The 18,503-nt window shown below is 56.6% G+C and overlaps 1 protein-coding gene across 6 annotated transcripts in view; it reads left to right on the top strand.

Moving 5' to 3' along the window:
• The window catches only part of RAP1GAP (RAP1 GTPase activating protein), a 63,018-nt gene continuing 44,515 nt past the window's right edge, over positions 1-18,503 (top strand). The window contains exons 1-2 of one of the 6 annotated variants that reach the window (XM_019668850.1): positions 1-129; positions 16,871-16,906. Coding sequence is in view for 3 of the 6 variants with exons in the window: in XM_019668841.1 (XP_019524386.1) it covers positions 14,683-14,726; positions 16,871-16,906 (80 nt within the window). In the remaining 3 variants the exon portion in view is untranslated. Of the gene's footprint in view, positions 130-14,615; positions 14,727-16,870; positions 16,907-18,503 lie in introns of those variants that run through there. The other 5 variants (XM_019668851.1, XM_019668853.1, XM_019668841.1 and 2 more) reach the window with 5 other exon arrangements.

Consider the following 18,503-nt stretch of genomic DNA (forward strand, 5'->3'; position numbering starts at 1 on the left):
CGTGACGCCCCCCTCCCCGAACTGCGGCGGCGGCGGCGGCGAACGCAGAGCCGCGTCTGAGCAGAGCTGCAGCGGCTGCCGAGGGCACCGGACTGCCAAGCCCAGGACGCCCCCAGCCCAGGCCCGCGGGTGAGTCCGCCCCTTCAGGGGTGCGGTCCTGGGAAAGGGAAGGCATGGAGGTGCCCGGAGCTCCCCTTGGCCGGCAGCCAAGACCCGGCGCGGGCGGTGGGGTGAACGGGCGGGGACCCGGGTCGCGAGGGTTGGCTGAGAGGGGCGCAGACTGGGCTTGATCCGCAGCTGTAGGCGGGGAGTGAGGGGCCAGGCCTGGGCTGAACCAGCCGAGCCCCCCGCCTACGGGGGTGGGACCTGGCCGCAGCTGAGGGGTCTCGGGTCCCACCCCACGGCCTGGGTGGGGGTCCCGCCTTCTGCTCTGCCTGAGGAGCGGCGCCTTGGGTTCAGAGCAGGGAACGTGGAGAAGTGGGCGCGTTCCCTCTATCCCTGGGGAGGGGCCTTAACAACCCCCCCCCAGGAGGAGGCGCTCCGGTCCTCAGAGGAGGGAAGTGGGGGTCCTCAGGTCCAACCCAGACCCAGAGCCGAGAGGGCAGCGATGTCCTTGCTTCCTCAGGGACAGAGCACGTCTCTCTCGCTTCCTGGCCCTGACCCGCAGCGGAGCAGGGAACACGCATCACGAAGTCAGGCGCCCCCTCGTCGCTTCCCCTGGCTCCGCAGGATCTGAGGACTCGGTGGGAATCCACAGGGTGGTTCTCGCGCCCCACAGGCGCTCGGGTGCCAGTTGTGGGGCGCCTGGGGTTGGGGACGATATCTTGTGTGTGCACGCACACGCACACACTAGCTCAGGACATGAGCGTCCTCCCTCCACAGTCTTTAGATCCCGACCTGCGTGTGACCCCGCCGAGCCCTTAGGGTCATACCTCAGGCCTGGGGGTGGAATGAAGGAGGACACCCCGCCCCTCACACATGGCACATTGGCATCTGTCCCTGTGCTTCAGTCCCCCCCTCAGCAAAGTCAGAGGCCAGCAGGGGCACTGAGAGGAGCTGGGTCAGGACAGAGTAGGAGAGAAAGGCAGAGGGGAAGTGAAGTAAGGGGGAGCATTTCCTCCCAGCAGGGAGCTGGGTCCCAGGCTCCTAGCCCACTCTGCCACAGGACAGTGGTCCCTCCTTCCCCAGGGTGATAGAGGGAAGAAACTGGGGACGGAGGGCAGCCCTGAGTTTCCTAGCCAGTGAGAAGGCACATCAATCAAAGGTGCCCCTGCAAGGGCGTCTAGGCCTGGCACAGCCGCTGAAGGCAGCAGCTGAGTGGGGAGGTGGTGGCCATGCCCAGCTGGCCACAGGGACCCCCCCACACACACACTCCTCTATCTGAACCTTAGCTTTGCTCTGAGCCCCCCTGGCAGTTGGAGGGTATGGTAGAAAGGGAGGGGCGCCTAATGGCCTTGGAAAGAATTCCAGGGTAATGATTAATCCTTAAGTGACTGTGAGCACCTTCCGCATTCACAGCAATGTTTCAAGGCAGGGGCCGACTCCATTGCACAGATGAGGAAACTGAGGCTCAGAGACACTAAATAAATGGCCTAAGGTCACAGAGTTGCCTTCTGCCTGCGGTAGCGTTGTTTCTCTGACTCCTGATCCAGGTGGATCTCCACAGCAGTGGAGTGGAGGAAGGGTCAGTGACGGGGTGGAGTAATCCACAGTGGACCTGCTCCCCTGTCCTGCCTGGGGGTGGGGGTGCATCTGAATGGAGAACCCCTCCACCTTTCCTCAGGGTCTAGGCCTCAGACCTTCTCCCCCTCTGGGAGTCCCATGCCTGCTTTGCCACCCCCTCCCCACAGCCATGATGGTGTTTCCACCCTGGGACCTTCTTAGCTCACAACCTTCTTTGCTTCCTTGAGCAAAGCCCTCTCTGCCCCCAGGATGTCTGCCTGGCAGGGGTTTCAGGGGGTCCTTCTCCTGGTTCTACCCACCCACCACCCCCAGGAGACAAGGATTCTTCCTTCAACCTCTTGAAATGCAGAGGGTCTCCTTTTGGCTTGGGGGTCTCCTGCTTGGGCCTCTGCCGACCAGCAGGATCTGCACAGGCCTAGGGTCAGGAAGTCTGCTCTCTACCTCCCTCTCACCTGGCCCTGCCCCCTGCCTGGCTGTTGCATTCTGAGCCAAGAGGCCCTTGGAGGATTCCTGGGGCAGGTCTGTCTTCCATGCCACCTGTCTGTCTACGGAGGCCTTTGTCCTGGCTGTCAGAGGCTGCTAAGCAGCCACAGATGCTGCACAAACACTGAGACCCTCACACAGCCAGACACAGACGCAAACATGGTTTGACTGAAAAATACCCGAAGACCCAGACACAGGAACCCTAGGCACACCCAGGCTAAGGCCACCGCCTCTGACTCTTGAGTGATAACTGCAAACCTCGAGACATACCATTCAGATGTGTACGCACAGATTGGAGGTGGTCGTCAGCAAGAAGAGCTTCCTCTGAAGCCCTTGTCTGGCTGATATCTGCTTCCATTATCTCCTCCAGGGCACACACCTGATACATACACAAGCAGGAAAGAGCACAAAAAAGCCCCATGCCCTTAACAATGAACTTGGCAGATATTCACATGCACCCACCCACACCCAGGCCACCATGGGTACACGCATGCGTGCATTACATCTGCTTCCCACGTGTGGGACGTGAACTCATCACCCCGGGAGGAGGTGGCAGAGTCCCTTCTGACCACCCCCAACAACACCTCACTTTCCTTCTTTTCTGCCTCACATGAACCCAGCTTGGGTAAGAATACTGGAAAACTGCCTAGTGTTTTCCCCTCAACGGACCTTCCTCTCTCCTCCCCCCACCCCACCCCTGCCACACACCTGCCAGGTTGCCAGAGGAGCCTCTTCCCTGGGCTCCCTCTCTGATGCCCCTGACAGTGCCACTCCCAAGACAGGACACCCCCAGCTCAAGCTCAGGCAGCCCTGGGGTTCCCGTTTCCTTTGCCACTTTTGCCAGGGGGTCTTTCCAAGTCCTAGTTTCTGCTTGCCCTCCTGCTGGTGTGAAGGGAAGGCAAACCTGGAGTTCTTCTCCGTTTACCTCCTTGTCTGGCAGAACCTCTGCAGGCTGGGCCCTGACCCTCTGGCTGGACCTCTGGCATCGCTGTGAAGGTGCTTCTGTGGGCTCAGATAAGTCTGCAGGGGAGACTGATGCTAGGAGGGGGACAGCGGGGGGCTCTGGGCTTTGACATTCTCACCTGGACACTAGGCTTGCTAGAGCATTGGTTTCGAGTCCAGGCCTGGCCCTGCCTCTTGCTGGCTGTGTGGCCCAGGCAAATTATTCCCCTCTCTGGGCCCATATCTAGCTCTGGGAGGCAGCTCAGCCTGCCTAGGGAGTGTGAGGTGGGAGGTGGCAGCTCTGTGCCAATGAGGAAAGGAAGTTTGGGTCTGCTGGGCAGCATGGGGCAGAGGGGGCCGTTGGCTAAGGACTTCCAGCGGACTGAAAACTCTAGGTCCACACTAGGTCAAGCAGGGGTTGCCAGTCTGGGATTTCCTGGAGCGGCCACCCTGGGGTCAACAGAGGGGGACCTAAGAGCAAGGGGCTGCAGCTGTAGTTTACATCTGTGGGCATTTTTATGCCCCCAGATCTGCTCTATTTTTAGGGCTGAAGACTAGTGTTTGCAGGATGTGACTCAGAAAGCAGAAAGGGAGAAGCAGAGGGGTGCTGGTGGGGAGACATACCAGACAGGAGTGTCTTACTGAGCTCCAGCCTTCCCAATTGGAAGAAAGGAGCCAAACCTATGATGCTCATGCTATGTGCTGGCACAATGGCGGGGACCTCATTTGCACACTTGCTAAGTGATTATTGAGCATGTAATGTGTGTCCCAGGGACACAGACGAGCTGGGTGTGGCATTCTTGGGTCCCCACCACAGCCCAGTGTGGTTGCACTGTGGTCACATCTCAGATGAGGAGGGAAAACTCGAAGAGGTGAAGCAATCTGCCCACTCAGTAAATACCTCTGACAGTGTGGGGCCACCCTCCCTTGGGCCCCCTTTTGGAAGAAGACCTGAGTTCAAATTCTGACTTTGCCCCTGACTAGCTGCGCAACTTGGGGCAAGTTACTCCATCTCTCTGGGCCTCTGTTTCTTTATCTGTAAAGTGGGGATCCCCCACTTCATGCACCTGATGGGGTTGTTTCAAGGGTTAAGAAGACTAACGTAGGCAAATACCCAGGGCTGTGCCCAGCTCTTCGTGGGTATTTGTTGGGGACTAAGAGGAGATGGGCTGAGAGTTGTCAGGAATCCAGGTCTGGCCTGTGTGACTTTGAACAAGTCACTTGCCCTCTCTGTGTCCCATTTCCTTCTCCACAGAACAGGGGTGACAAGCCCCGTTTGCCTGCCCACCTGGGAGTGATTGTGCAGATCAGGCATGATGGTTGGGAGCTGCTATGAAAAGCACAGAGCTGCACTCACAGAAATGAATGCACAGAAGGAAAAACAAATACCAGAAAAATATATTTTTTAAAGAACTTCAAATATTTTATTACAGCAAGAAAACATAGCCTTTTCTTCAATGTTTTGGGGTTTTAGGCATTTTTTCCATGACTTCATATTTCTAAGGCACGGGGCATTGCTATCATCACATGAGATGTGTAGTGGCAGTTTTACCCACAAGGAGTCAGTGCCTAGCACACAGTAGGTGGTCAGTAAATGGTAATGGTGGCTATTAGCGGAATTATGAGTTGCATAGGGGAAGGAGGAATGAAGGTGTTTCTGGGGGTGTGACCAGCTGCAGCGTGAGAGGTGGGGATCAGGACACCGGTTTGGCTTCACTGGTGTGTGTAGGGTTGAAATGGGGTCAGTTTATTAAGAGCCTTGAATGCCAGGCTAATGAGTTTGCATTACCCTGAAAGCCAATGGGGAAACCATTGGAGGAACTGGCTGAGCTTTCTGTGGACAGGCCTTGGGTCCATGGCAGGCTCATTCATATCTAGGAATGAGCAGGCCGCCTGGCACAGTTCTCTGCCCTCCCCTGCTGTGTCTGTGTGGCTCCATTGGCTGTTTCTGTGGGTCTCATTTTCCCCATGTATGCAAAGGAGATGGCTCCAGGATCTTCCATCCTAGGGGCAGGTGAGAGGACCTGGTACCCACCCGTCAGGGATGGACGGGGCTGGAAATCAGGAGACCCATGTACCCCCCCACTCCACTAGCTGGGTAATCTCAGGGAAATCACCGATCTGTTCAAGCCTCCCTTGCCATCTGTGCAATGGATGGATGCAGCTTTTGCCTTTGCAGTGTGGCTCCAATGAGACCAAGCTGGTGACCACGTTGCATGATCCTCAGGTGTGTTGTGTCTTTGGTGGAATCATGCTGTTTCTTGCAATTACCTGTTCCCCAGGATCCCCTGAGAATTTGGGGCTGCTGGGATTTGGGGGGAGAGCCAGTGAGGATAGATTCTTGAGCCACCAGAGAGAGAGGCCACGACCTTCTCAAGGCCACAGGAACCACATGCCTGCTGCAGTCAGGCTGTTGGGGGGAGTGGAGGGTGAGGCATGTGGGTCTAGCCCTCTGTCCTGCTCCTGAGTTCTCAGCCCCAAGTCTGCAAGGGAAAGACACCCCCATCCCCAGCTCAGAGGACAGCCCTCTCTAAGGCCCCCTTCTTCCGAGTTAGGGCTTTGGAGGTGGGGCGGAGGTGGCTGCTGGAGGTGACCTTGGGAACTCCTCTCTGCTTGCAAGCTCAGTGCCAGAACTTCTGGGGCAGCCCTCATTCCTTCATTCTCAAAAATAGGGCATGTCATCGACCTGTGAGGGGCTGCCAGGGCGAGGCCCAGGCTGATGGTGGGCAAGCCTCCCATCCTGCTGCCTCTTCCCGACCTCGGAGGTCCCGAGAGAGGCCACCCAGCCCTGGCAAACTGCTGCAGGCCCTCGTGCTGGCCCGAGCAGCAGGCAATGGATGCCACTGGGCTGAAGGCTCTGGGTAGGTGGGCCCGAGCCTTGTACCACCTGCCTCCCCTTGAGATGTGGGAGCTTTTCCAGTTGCAAAGTGGTGCCCTTACAGGCCCTCCCTCAGGATATCAAGCCCCCAGAAACAGGACTGGAAGGAGCCCCTGGGGCAGAATCCTCACCTGTGCCACTCACCAGGCAGGCCCCCAGACCTCCCTGGCTGGAGATGTGTAGCCCTCTGTGGTCCTCTGAGGGGTAGAGGACCTGTCCCCTGCCCCTGCTCGCATGCTACACTGTTGCGATCGGCCCTGTGTCAGCCAGGCTGGGAATTGGCCAGTTGAGGGATTCCAGAAGGGATCTGGCAGGGGAGAAGCAGAATGGAGTTGGAGAGAACGCAGGTGGGGGGCATTAATTGAGTACTTACAGTATGCTGGGCCCTGTGCTAAGCACTTTTCACAGATCTATCTCATTTAACCCTCAGAGCAACCGTTATTAGCCTGCCCAAGGTCACCCAGCTGGTATGTGGCTGGAGCTGAGATTGAATTAAGGGCTGTCTGACTCCACTTTCAATCACTTCGTGTACAGCATGCAGAATTAGATGGGCAGGGGAGGGCACAATAGAGAGAGAGACGGGCTGTGCCCTAGGGAATGGGGGGCAGTTCTGGGCAGGGGCAGGGGCAGCTCAAACTCTGGAGCTGCCCCCACCCCTTCAGGACATGGCCCTGAACCCCTAGCTTCCCCACCCTCCCTTTCCCTTCCCCCATGGCCTGTGCCTGGGGCTCAGCGCTCTGGGCTGGGTTGAGGGAACAGGATGAATGGGGAGATTTGTTTGTAGAGGTTCCCAGGGAAGTACAACCTCACAGTCCCTGGCTTCTCCCAGCCCCCTCTGTCTGCATGAACTCCCAGCTCGGGAAACGAGAGATCCTCAGCATCAGAGCTGGAGAGGAGCCCATGGAGATCAGCTGGTCCAACCCCCTCGTTTTACAGCTAATAATTATTATGATTACGCCTGATGGTAGCAATTCACAAAGGGCTTTCACATCTGGGTTGCCTCTGATGCGCACCAGAGCCCTTGGGGCTGGCAGAACTCGTACGGCAGTTATTTTCCTCCTCAGGGTGAGGCTGAGGAAACTGAGGCTCAGGGAGACAGAGATGAGCCTCGGGCACACCTCTGGCCTTGGTCCTGGGCTTCATCTCTTCCCTCTGAGCTCACCCCTCTATCCTGGGCCCCCTGAGGACCAGAGCCCAAAGGTGCGGCTCAGGACTGCATCCTGCATTACGGGGAGGGGGGCTGGTTCTGAGAGGGCAGCCTGGGAACGGAAGGTATCAGCTGACACTCTGGGACTCCCAGTGACGCCTGCCTTTCTGCCTGTTGTTGGAACACAGTCTCCTTCTCCATGATGACAGTGATAGGCTGAGGAGCAGACCTGTTCCCCGGAGGCCTCCCCACCCGATATGCCCGTGGGAGCCAGGCTGCCCCAGAAAACTCAGACCGAGGAGGCACTTTGGAGAACCCTCATTATACAGAGAAGCAAGCGGGGGCCCAGAGGGGTAGGGACCTGCCCACAGTCACAGGGAGCCAGAGGAAGGGCTGTGCCCAGAACCTGGGTCCCCTGACTCAGGGCGTGACTGTGCTAACACATCAGTAACAGTAGTAAAGACACTCCCCACTTATCGGGTGCCTACACTGTGCCGGCGATGAGCACTCTACACTGAATCCTAAGAACAGCCCTCTGAGGCAAGTACTGTTACCATTACCATCCCCTTTTACAGATGAAGAAACTGAGGCTTTGAGAGGTGATGAAAATGGCCCAAAGTCACAAAGCAGGAAGTGACAGGGGCGAGGATTTAAACACACGTCCATCTCACTCTAAACCCATGCTAATGCCAACCCCTATATGTATGACAATAGGAATAAAAATGGATTTTCTTTTTCGTTTTGTTTGTAGCCAACCTGACGTTATTCATTCACTGAACATTTATGGTACGCTGAGGAGATCAGGGAGCTGATCCGGAATCAGAGGCTGGGGCTAGAGGGTCAGCGATTAGGCGGGAGGTGGAGGGTCCCCAGACTCCTACACGTTCTGCCCTCACCGAACATGGCTGCCCCTCCCCCCCCCTCTGTCCCCAGCGGAGCCCCAGGCCACATGTGCAGCCTCTTTCTCTGCCCCTCATGCTTGCCCATGGTGTACGTTGTGGCCTGATTTATCCTTGTGGGAAATGGGACACGACTCTGCAGGGGCTCCTGGACTTTGTACACCCCAAAGAAGATCCTACTGACAACAGCCTTAGCAACCACCTCCACGCCAGCCCTTCATGGGCACAAGGCACTGTGCTAAGTCCTCTCCCTGTGTGCATCACCTTGTTAATACTCTCTATCACTCTGTGAGCTAACAGCCAGTATACTGCCATTTTCCAGATGTGGGAACCGAGGCTCAGGACTGGGCTGGAACACCACACTGTCTGCCTCTCACACCTGTGCCCTCACCCCGTGGCTAACTCTGCACTGCTCTGTGTCCAGGCTCTGTGCCCAGGCTGTGTGGTTACCCATTTAGAATCCCGGTTCCTGGAAGGGAGGGCTTCAGCCAGGCAGCAAGTATTTAGTAAGCACCTACTGTGTGCCTCGGAGAAGTGCTTTGTGAAGCTAAAGGTTGTGAGGATGGGGAGATAAGGAATCTTCTGTGAGGGATGTGGGGGGCCTCATGCAGCCACCCCACCTGAGCCCTAAGGTGGAAGAGGCTTTCAGGCCTCCAAGGATGTCAGGGCGGGGCAGCCTGTGCTGTTTGAAGGGCTTTCTTCTGAGCAGGAGTGTCCCTGAGAGCGACTCAGAGCAGAGTTAAGACCTCAGAGGGCCTTTACAGTCACTTTTACTTCTGCTGACCCTTGGGCAAGTCACACAGCCCATCAGAGCCTCCGTTTCCTGGTCTAAACTGGGGATGATAACAGCACCTAAGTTACAGGGTGGTCAAGAGGACTGAACCAACAAGAGTGCTTGGCACAATGCCTGAGGAACTAAGAGCTTCTCTTACTGAGCCAGAGTGCACGTGTGATGAGAGATGAGGTCTTGAGGGGGCCTCAGAAGAGCTGGATCTGCTGTTTGCAAGCTTCAGTTTCTCCCGTCAGCCATGGCTGACATATAACTCTTGCATGATCTGCCTCACGGGGCTATTGTGGGGATCACAGAGGTCCCAGGGCGCGTAGGTGCGGCTCCGTGATCTGCACACGGAGCGAACGGGTCCCGGGGGAGAGGGGGCGGCGGGAACACGGTGGGCGGCGGCACAGGTGCCGCCATTGTGGCACGCAGGTGTGTGCCATTGTGTCCAGGGAGCGGAGCGGCAGTTCACACCAGGGAGAAGGGAGAGGGCAGGCTTCGGGGACCGCCTCCGCACAGGGGAGGGGTCGGGGTGGCGAGCGCGCAGCCCGGAAATACGGAGTGCTACCTTTGGGCGCCCGCGGCGTCCCCACCCTCCCCAGGAGAGACGCCCTGGCGCTGTCCCTGGTCCTGGAGCACGCCCGCCCCTCGCACTGCAGTTCCTGCGGTGGTCGTTTGAGGGCGCCCGGGACCGCGGAGGACTCCCGTTTCAAAACAAGTATTTAATTTATTTAATTATTTTCAGGAAATCACAGGGAGCTTATTGAAATGAAAGTGCACACTTGAGAGGGAAGTGCAGGCCAACTCAGAGATTGAGTCCCAGGACAAGTTTTTAAAGAGCATTCATTCTCCCCTAATGGCGTTCCTAGATAATAAGCCTACTCACCCACCTAACTCCAAAACCAAGCAATATACTGCCCTAAGATAAGTAAAAGCCCTCTACTCCCACAGATTAATACTCTGGCATGGTCACACCACAGGACCTAATGAAGTAACCAAGTGCTTGAATCTGTGTGTGTGTGTGTGGGGGGCGCATATGTGTATGCATGTGTGTCTGTGTATATTGTGTGTGAGCATAATGTGATAAGGATATGTGGGCCTTTGATTTCTGTGCAAGAATTTGTTGTCATTGGTGTGTGTTCACATGTGTGTAAAACCCAGCTCTACTCAGGGAGCACACGCTGCTTTGGGATCTGTGGGTGTGAACTTGATTTGACCTTTGCATGTGGGTTTGCAGTGTAGAGGCTGATGGTTATGTGAGCATGTCTGCATGCATTTGATTTGATAAGATCTCTGTAGGCATGAGTTAGATGTTTCTGTGCACAGCACAAGGGCAAGTGCATGTTGGACCTGGTGAAGCTCCTGTGCAGGTATGCACACAGGTCTACCACAAACCTTGCTTGACTTGTTCATCCTCTATCGCTAGTGCCTGAACAGTGTCAGGCACACAGTAGGTGCTCAATACATGAATGACTGAAGGAAGGAATACATGCTCTCATGTGTGTCTGTGTTTCCAGAAGGGTTTTGCTTTCAAGGACCCTAGAGGCACATGGCCCATATGGTGGTTACTTCACTTGGTTACTTCATTAGGTCCTGCCAGAGTATTAATCTATGGGAGTAGAGGGCTTTTACTTATCTTAGGGCAGTATATTGCTTGGTTTTGGAGTTAGGTGGGTGAGTAGGCTTATTATCTAGGAACGCCATTAGGGGAAAATGAATGCTCTTTAAAAACTTGTCCTGGGACTCAATCTCTGAGTTGGCCTGCACTTCCCTCTCAAGTGTGCACTTTCATTTCAATAAACTCCCTGTGATTTCCTGAAAATAATTTCCTGAGTAGCATCCTTAAGAGTGGAGGCCTCTGTGGAGGCATATTTCTGGCCATTTTGACCGGGCTAGATTGTCCTGATCCCTGATGGGGACACTCTGAGTAGGCAGGGGTCTCAGAAAACATTGAATGGGATAGGGGTCTAGAGCCAGGATGGGGGTGGCTGGGTTGGTAACCTCACTGGGCAGCTGCTTGGGGAGAGAGTGTGAGCCAAGCCACACCGACTCCTCTCTCCCTTCCCAGGGCCTGGGGACCCTCTGGGAAACTCCCTCTCCGGGAGCTCAGGATTTGCAGCATCTTGGCTTGGGTAGGTGTGGCTTGGCTAGAAAGCCAATGGGTTAAGAATAATGATGCTTCAAGCCTATGGAATTCTCTTAAGGCAAATGCATTTTTCCATTATTTGGTCTCTAACCCAGCAAGGTGAGCGTGGATATTTAACAGATGAGTAAACCGGGGTCTAGGGAGGAAAACTGATTAATGCAGAGCCACACAGGAGGCTGCTGGCCAGGCAGGAAGCCCAGGACCAGCCTGTCTCCTGCCCAGGAGGCCCCAGGCAGATAACCTGAATGGGAAGGTTGGTGGGGACCCCTGGCAAGAATTGACCCCACCAGCCCCACCTGGAGCTTAGACCTGAGATCTTCCCAGGAGTCTGCCCCTCGTTGTGCCCTGACATTTCCCTGGGTCGGGAAGGGGGAGCCGGAGGCATGTGGTGGGTGGAACTCACAAAGCTCAACCCAGGGTGAACTTGGAAAGGGAACTCTGAAACACTCCACCCCTGCACCCTTCCCTCCTCCTCAACACAGTCTGGCACCTGTTTGAACAACTTGGGTGCAAATCTAGGAGGCCCAGAAGAGGATGCTTCCTTCTAGAAGGAGGTCCTGGCCCCTGGAGGGCAGCCTGGCTCTGGTTTCTAGGCGAGAGGCTGGAGGGAAAGGAAGAAGGGAGCTCTATCTCCACCTCAAAGATGGCAATGACCTCCCAGTGCCAGTCGGCAAGCAGGGCTTTGTGCTGACTTCAGAGTGATAGTTCCCAGTCACAGGGGGCCAGTGAAGGCTGGCTGTCTGGGGGTATATATTGTGTTTGAGGTCACACAGCTAAGAAATGTCAGAGCCTGGTCAGCACCCACACCCTTACTAAACTGCCTCTGTGTCTGTCTGTCTTGTAGGTTGTTCCACATCCCACACATAGATCTGCCCCATTCTTTCCAACAGCAGCATGGTATCAATGGACCTTAAGTTATTTGTCCGATTCCCTCTGGCTGGCCATTAGTTTGTTTTGGAACTCTTACTATAAATCTTTGCTAACTCTACAAAAATCGTGATTTCATATAGTCCAGCCTAATGCAAAGGATGCTGCAGCAATTGTTTTGTTTAACAAACACATCTATTCAAATACTATTCTCAAGGCTTTACAAGTATTAACTTAGTTAATCCTTGGCAAAACCCTTTGAACCCTTCATCAACCCCACTTTGCAAGATGAAGAAACTGAGGCACTGAAAGATTAAGACTTGCCCAAGGTCACACAGCTGACAAGTGGGAGAGCTGGGATTTGAACCCTGGGGCAGGGGGCGGGAGGGGAGGGTGTCACAAGGATGAGGATATAAGCGTGTGCTTTCCTGTCCCTTGTCCTTGGTCATTCATCTTCAGGCTCACATGCCATGATGTGGAGGCTAAATTCTTGGAAGTGGCCTCGCTGGTTAAGAAGGTGCATTTAAATTCCACTGTTGCCCAAGGGACCAGGGGCTGGTCAAGGAGTGTCCTGTGCATCCCTAGCTGAGGGAACGTGACCCCCACCCCCACCCCACCCCCAGCTCTCGCCAGTGAGGCAGCTGCAGCTGGTCTGAGCCCAGGAGGCGGGAGCCTACACTGGGCTCTTTGTCTTCAGTGGGAACCCTGCAGCCCCCATGGCCCTTCTCAAGGGCCCACTGTCCCAACAGCAGCAGGTCATCCCAGGGGCCAGGCCAGGCTGGGAAACTTGGCACATTGGAGGCCCCTTGGCCACCCTGCCAAGTGGACATGCAGAGCCTACTTAGGAATCATTTTCACTGAAAAGACAGACTGGCAAGGCTGAGGGCCATGTTCAAGGGGATGCAGCCGACTGGGTGGGGCTGGAGTCCGGGGTCCCAGCCCTGGCACTATGCATGCCCCCCCCCACCCGCCATTGCCCAATTCCAGCTCCTGGTCCTACCCTCCCCCCAGCTTTCTGGGCTCCACTGCTGCTGCTACCACTCAGGAAGCAAAGACTTCTTCCCTCCTCCGGCCAACCTCAGTGCTCCCAGAATCACCCCTCAGAGCCTTATTGGACTGCCCTGTGAGGACTGGGCTTCCCACACTGCCCTGGGGTGGTCCCTCCACCCAGGAATCTGCCCTGGCCTCCAGAGCACCCTGCCAAGAAGGATCAGACCCTCCTCTGAGAACCAAACCAAGGGGGTAGTTCTAGGGGTGAGGAGATCACAGTTGCTCTGCCTGGACTCTGAACTCTGCTAGGGGCTCTTGTGTGCTCCTCTGCCCACCAGAGTGTGCAGAGAAGGGGTCCAGGGTGCGGGCAGAGAGAGGGCTGGGGTGGACCCCTCAAGAGAGAGGTGATTGCTGTGAACCAAAGTCTCAGTGTCTTCATCTGAAATGGGGAAACCACTGCCCCACTTAACTGTGCCTGAGTGAAGCAAACTGTGGAGCCCTGTACCCAGCCCAGTCATTTCCCAGGGGAAAATGGCACTAACTCAGCGCGGGCCCAGGGCCCAGGCGGAATAGTTCCTGAAAGGTTTCTGAAGGATCCCTGCCACCCTCTCGTTGTGCCCTTGGTCGTCCTTCCTCCTTCATCCCTCCACTGTGTCTGTTCCCTCCAGTCGTTTTAAACAGAAAACTTCAAGGCCCTGGGGGCTTCTCTGGGTGCAGGGCAGTGGGGAATAATCCCTCCCTCTTTGGGGGGCAGAAAGGGCGTTCAGGGAGGGGCAGGTGAGTCCTGGGGGCAGGGCCGGTGTCCCCCATTTCCCGACACATCTGTACTTGGGGCAGGAGAGACAGCCTCTGTGGGGTAGACTGGACTGAGCCCTGGATGAGTTGGGTGCACAGGATGGGGCTCAGCGTGTTTGTGGAGCGAATGCGTGGTCCACTCTAGGACTCAGAGCCCAGTGTTGCCGAGTGAGGGAACCCAGGCTGGATGAATTTTCAAGAAGAGAGTGGGGCATCTCCATTCGTGCCCCTTTGCCCCCCCTCCTCACCTAGGCAGTGTGTGTGTGGGGAGGGCCGGGGGGAGGGGGTGGACTCCTGGGAGAGGGGGATGAGAGTGGGCACTAGAAGGGCTGTTGGAGACACTAGTCCTTCTTTTACCCACTCATTTGCCTGAAGAGCAGAGCTGTTCACCTATAGTGCAGGACTTTCGTAGCTGGTCGTGGGCATTTACTGTGCCAGGCCTGGGCTGAGTACTCTGCGTGCATGAACTCATTCCATTACCACAAGGGCCCTGGGGTCGAGGAGATTAGTCTCATTTTACAGATAGGAAATTTGAGGTACCTACAGGGTGGGAAGGGACCTGCCCACAGTGCAGACCATTTGACCCTGGATTCCAAGTTCTTGACCCGACCTGCTATGAACTCCGACCTAGTGATGACGGTGACAGATCCACTGACAGCTAAGGCTCTAGGGAGATGGAAGAGGGTGCCGCCCCTAGAAGAGAGACTGCAGCTCGTCTGGGGGTGAAGAGTCAGTCCCGTCTTACCGCCAGGCCCCCGCCTTCCACAACCTCCCCCCCACCACCACCCTGTACCCCATTTCGCCACCGCGAAGGTGGCCACGCCCGGCCCTGAAACCCCAGCTGGGAAAGTCCAGCGAAGCTCCCGCCCCCGGGCGGAGGGCGGCGCGAACAAGCGGCCCTTTCTGCGCGCGGCTGCCCGCCGCAGCTGGACTGCAGCCTGCGGGGGCGCGGACAATCCCGGGGCTTGTGGCCGGGGGCGGGGCAGCCCTAGTTGCCAAGGTGACCCGGGCACGGGGAAGGCGGCTCCTGCTCCGCACCGGCCAGATGGGCAGGCGGGCGGCGGCGGCGGCGGCACCATGAGCTGCCGGAAGCGCAGCTTCACCTTCGGGGCCTATGGAGGGTAGGTGCACCGGGTGGGGGCGCCCGCGCGCGCGCGCGCGCGAGGGTGCGCCGTGGGAGCGCGAGCGTGTGCACGTGTGCGTGTGCGCCCGTCTGTGCACCGGCTTGGGCTCTTGTGGTTCTGTACGTAGTTGTGAATTTGTGCTTGTGTGTGAGGCGAGCTGTTTGATGCCTGTGGCGTGCAGTGTTGGTCAGTCTGTGTGTGTATTCCTGTTGGGTGTCCGTGTATACGTGTGGGGTAGTGAACGCAAGGGTGGGCATTTCTGTGTTTGTATCTCAAGTGCGTGGCAGTGCTTATGCACGACCACTGTGTAGACAGGAAGCTGGGCCTCTGTGTGTGTGTGTGTGTGTGTGTGTGTGTGTGTGTGTGTGCGCGCGCTTGTGTGTGCACTTCTGGGTGTATGTATAGTGGGGGTGGGAAGAGGTAGGTCAGGGGAGGCCCTGAAGGAGCCCCCACTTGGCCTCTGAAACTACTGGGCCCCTGCACTGAGGCTTTCGAAGAAGGGCCTCAAGAAGCTATGTCAGATGGCAGGTCCCTCCACCCCTGGGCACCTGGGCTGCCCCTGTCTCAGGCCCCCTGGCTCTCAGGGACCCTTTCTTCTCAGGGCTGCGAGCTGCTTGGGCCTGGAGACCTGGGGGGAAGTAGTCAGAGTGGTGGCTGACCCTTCTTTGGGTCACTATCCTTCTTGACCCCAAATGCCCACCTCAGAGGGGTGCAGAGGGGTGCTGGGGGATTCTTGTCTTAGGCAGGGATTTGGTAAATAGGAAGGAAGACTGGGTAGACAGACTGGGGTCACAGACCCTTTCATGGCTGGCCAAGTAGTTGACATAACCTTCACCAGGCCCTGCCTCCCCGTAATAAGAGGGACACACAACTTTGGGGTGCAGAGCAATTGGGGCTCACACATGTAATGCTGCTGGTGTAGACTAGGTGCCCTTTGAGCTTTGGGGATTGTTTCCAAGGTGCCTCCCCTCTCTGGACACCCAGTCTCCAAGGGGACCCCAGCAGAGGGTTTGGGTGGGCTGCCTTCTCTGTCCGGGGTGCTGCTAGCCATCAAGTGAAGAGAGGAGTTTGGGTTGAGCCCTGAGATCCCTGGTCAGCTGACACTAGAGGCGGCCCAGGGAGTGACCTGGGTTCTGTTGTGTGACCTTGGGCAAGTCCTGGCATCTCTGGCCTCGCTTTCTCCATGTGGAGAGTCCACATTAGCTGATCCCTGGGAGCCCCCAGTCCTGCCCCCCACCCCAGATGACACCCCCTAGCTGGCAGAGTCTGGTTTAGGGCCCCTTCCACATTTTCCTCTGGCTTCTGCGCAGGAGCCGAGTTGTTTGTTGTCCCAACAACTGCTGAGCCCCTTGGCCCCTGCTGGGCAAGATGGTGGAGCCCTCTCCAGCCCTCCCGAACCCCAAGGTGCCCTCCAAGAGGGTTTTGGGGGGGGGGAGAATCTGGGAGGGGACACTGCCCACACTCTCCCTCGGAGACAGAACCTGAAGGTATTAGGGGGATAGAAAGCCTAGGGGTGGCCCCTGAACTCGGCGGGCGTGAGGTCTTCTCTGGCTCTGCTTCGGGGCAGGGTGCGTGTGTGCTGTGAGCGGGGCCGGAGAGGAAGCTCCCCGTGGATCTCCTGCTCCCAGATTCCCAGGCTCTTGTCCCCTGGTGGCTATGAGTGAACTCCAGCTCCAGGATCAAGGCAGGCTGCTGAGAAACCGGGGAGGTGTTCTTCCTAAATACCCACACCCTTCAGTCCTGTCTGGAAACACCCTAAGCTGGCCCTAGCCACACCCCACATCCTTGCTCTGACCCCCAACTGTTGTGGTCATTGTCCCACTCCACCTGGGGTTTCTGGGGTTTCCCACACTGACCCCCACCCCTGCTGCCACCTCATCTCCTGGTCCCAGGCCCCTGTTCCCCTACCCCTGTGTCCCCAGTCCTGCCTCTTTTCCTGACTCCTTCACCCCACACCTTCCCATGTCCCTAATCTGACATTAGGGCCCCGGTAGCCTATGGGGGTTGGTGACAATGCATCTGGCACCTCCTCGAGGCCCCTCTGGGAGGGCAGGGGTGAGTGGGTTTGGCCTGATATGCTGGGCAAGGTTGGGTAAGATAGGGCTGCCCTCTAACCTGCTACCCCTCTTGCTGTGTTTCAGGGTGGACAAGTCCTTCACGCCTCGCCGGAGTGTGTGGTAAGTACTGGGGGCCCTCAGGAGGGTCTGAGCTGCTTGGCTAGACCCTGGGGACACTCCCAAACCATTACCACACTTATAATGCCAAACCAGACCCCACCAACCCTCCAACCATCCTCTCCAGGTGATGGGGTGGGTGGGCCCTCTACCACCTCTGCCCCCAGGTAGCCTCCCCCACAGTTCTTTCAAGAGCTCCACCTGGGAGTTAGGCAAATCTAATTAAATGTCAACTCTGCCACTGCCTGTGTGACCTGCAGCAATTCATTAACCTCTCTGAAACTCAGTGTTTTTTTGTTTGTTTGTTTTTTTTTTAGCTGAGCCATCCCACCACCTGTTGGCAGCTCACGGCTGCTCAGCTCGGGCTGACTCGAACCACTGTTGCTCAGAGCTCAAACTCTTGAGCGAGCTCTTAACCAACNCTGTTGCTCAGAGCTCAAACTCTTGAGCGAGCTCTTAACCAACTGAGCCACTCAGCCGGCCCTTTGAAACTCAGTGTTTTTGTCTGTGAAATGGAGATTAAAATGCCTGTTTAACAGAGTATAGCGTTGTAAAACAAACAAAAAAACTAAAACAGGGCCTGGCATATTGTAGGCCCTCACTGAAAGTGTTTTCTTCCTTTGTCTCTTCTCTATTCCTTCCCACCTCATGGTGGCTTCGGGCTGGGCTGGGGGTGCCCTTAGCCATTTTGCTGACCCCCAAACCCTCTAGTCCTACTCCACACACAGCCTTCAGAACCCTCTCCTCAAGCCCATTTCCTAAGTGTGAGGCTGCCCTCTCTTTGGAGGAGGAGAGAAGGAGGCAGCTGTGTCTGCAGCTTCCCCAACACGGAGAGCGGTGGGTGGAGGTGCAGCCTCACCCTGGGATTCACAGCACCCCCTGGGCCCCAGCAGGCGGGCACCTCCCTGCTTCCCTGGCACCAGCATCACATGGGCCCGGCTGGCTGCTTTTGCTATCACTTCATCTCCAGCAGGACAGCCCCCAATTGCTCTGTCTCCTGCTTCCTGCCCCTGCTGAGGGCTTCCTGGGGTCCCTGGGCCCTGCAGTGCCCCCCAGCTGTTGGATAACTCCTATCTGGCACCATTGCCCTACCTGCTGCCAGAGTCTCCTGGAAGCCACACGTGGGGTGGGAGGCACATGGAGTGCCCAGGCTGAGCTCCGGGGCCTGCCCTTTTATTTTCCTTTGATGCTCTCTGTGTAACCTGGGGCCAGTTACTCTCCCTCTCTGGGCTTATGGCCTGCTGCTGTGGCCAGTAGATTTGAGCCTTGACTATGTGCAAGACGGTGTGCTAGGCCCAGAGCAGGGGTAGGGTGAGGTGAGGAAGACTCCATCTTTTCCTTCAAGTTCAGTAACAATATCCCAACAACTGCCATTTATTCAGCACATGCTGTGTACCAGGTACTGTTGGGCGGTTGAACGGTATCATCTCACATAATCTTTCCCACATCCCCGAGTTAGGGACTGTTATCTCTAATTATAGATGAAAACAATGATGTACAGAGGGGGGAAGTGACCTGCCCAAGGTCACACGGCTAGTCAGTAGCAGAGCTGGGATTTGAGTCTTAGTCTTCCAGGCTCTGCAGAGCCCAGAGTCTTCCC

Source organism: Hipposideros armiger, unplaced genomic scaffold, assembly GCF_001890085.2.
Source record: "Hipposideros armiger isolate ML-2016 unplaced genomic scaffold, ASM189008v1 scaffold_540, whole genome shotgun sequence".
NCBI classification, from domain to species: domain Eukaryota; kingdom Metazoa; phylum Chordata; class Mammalia; order Chiroptera; family Hipposideridae; genus Hipposideros; species Hipposideros armiger.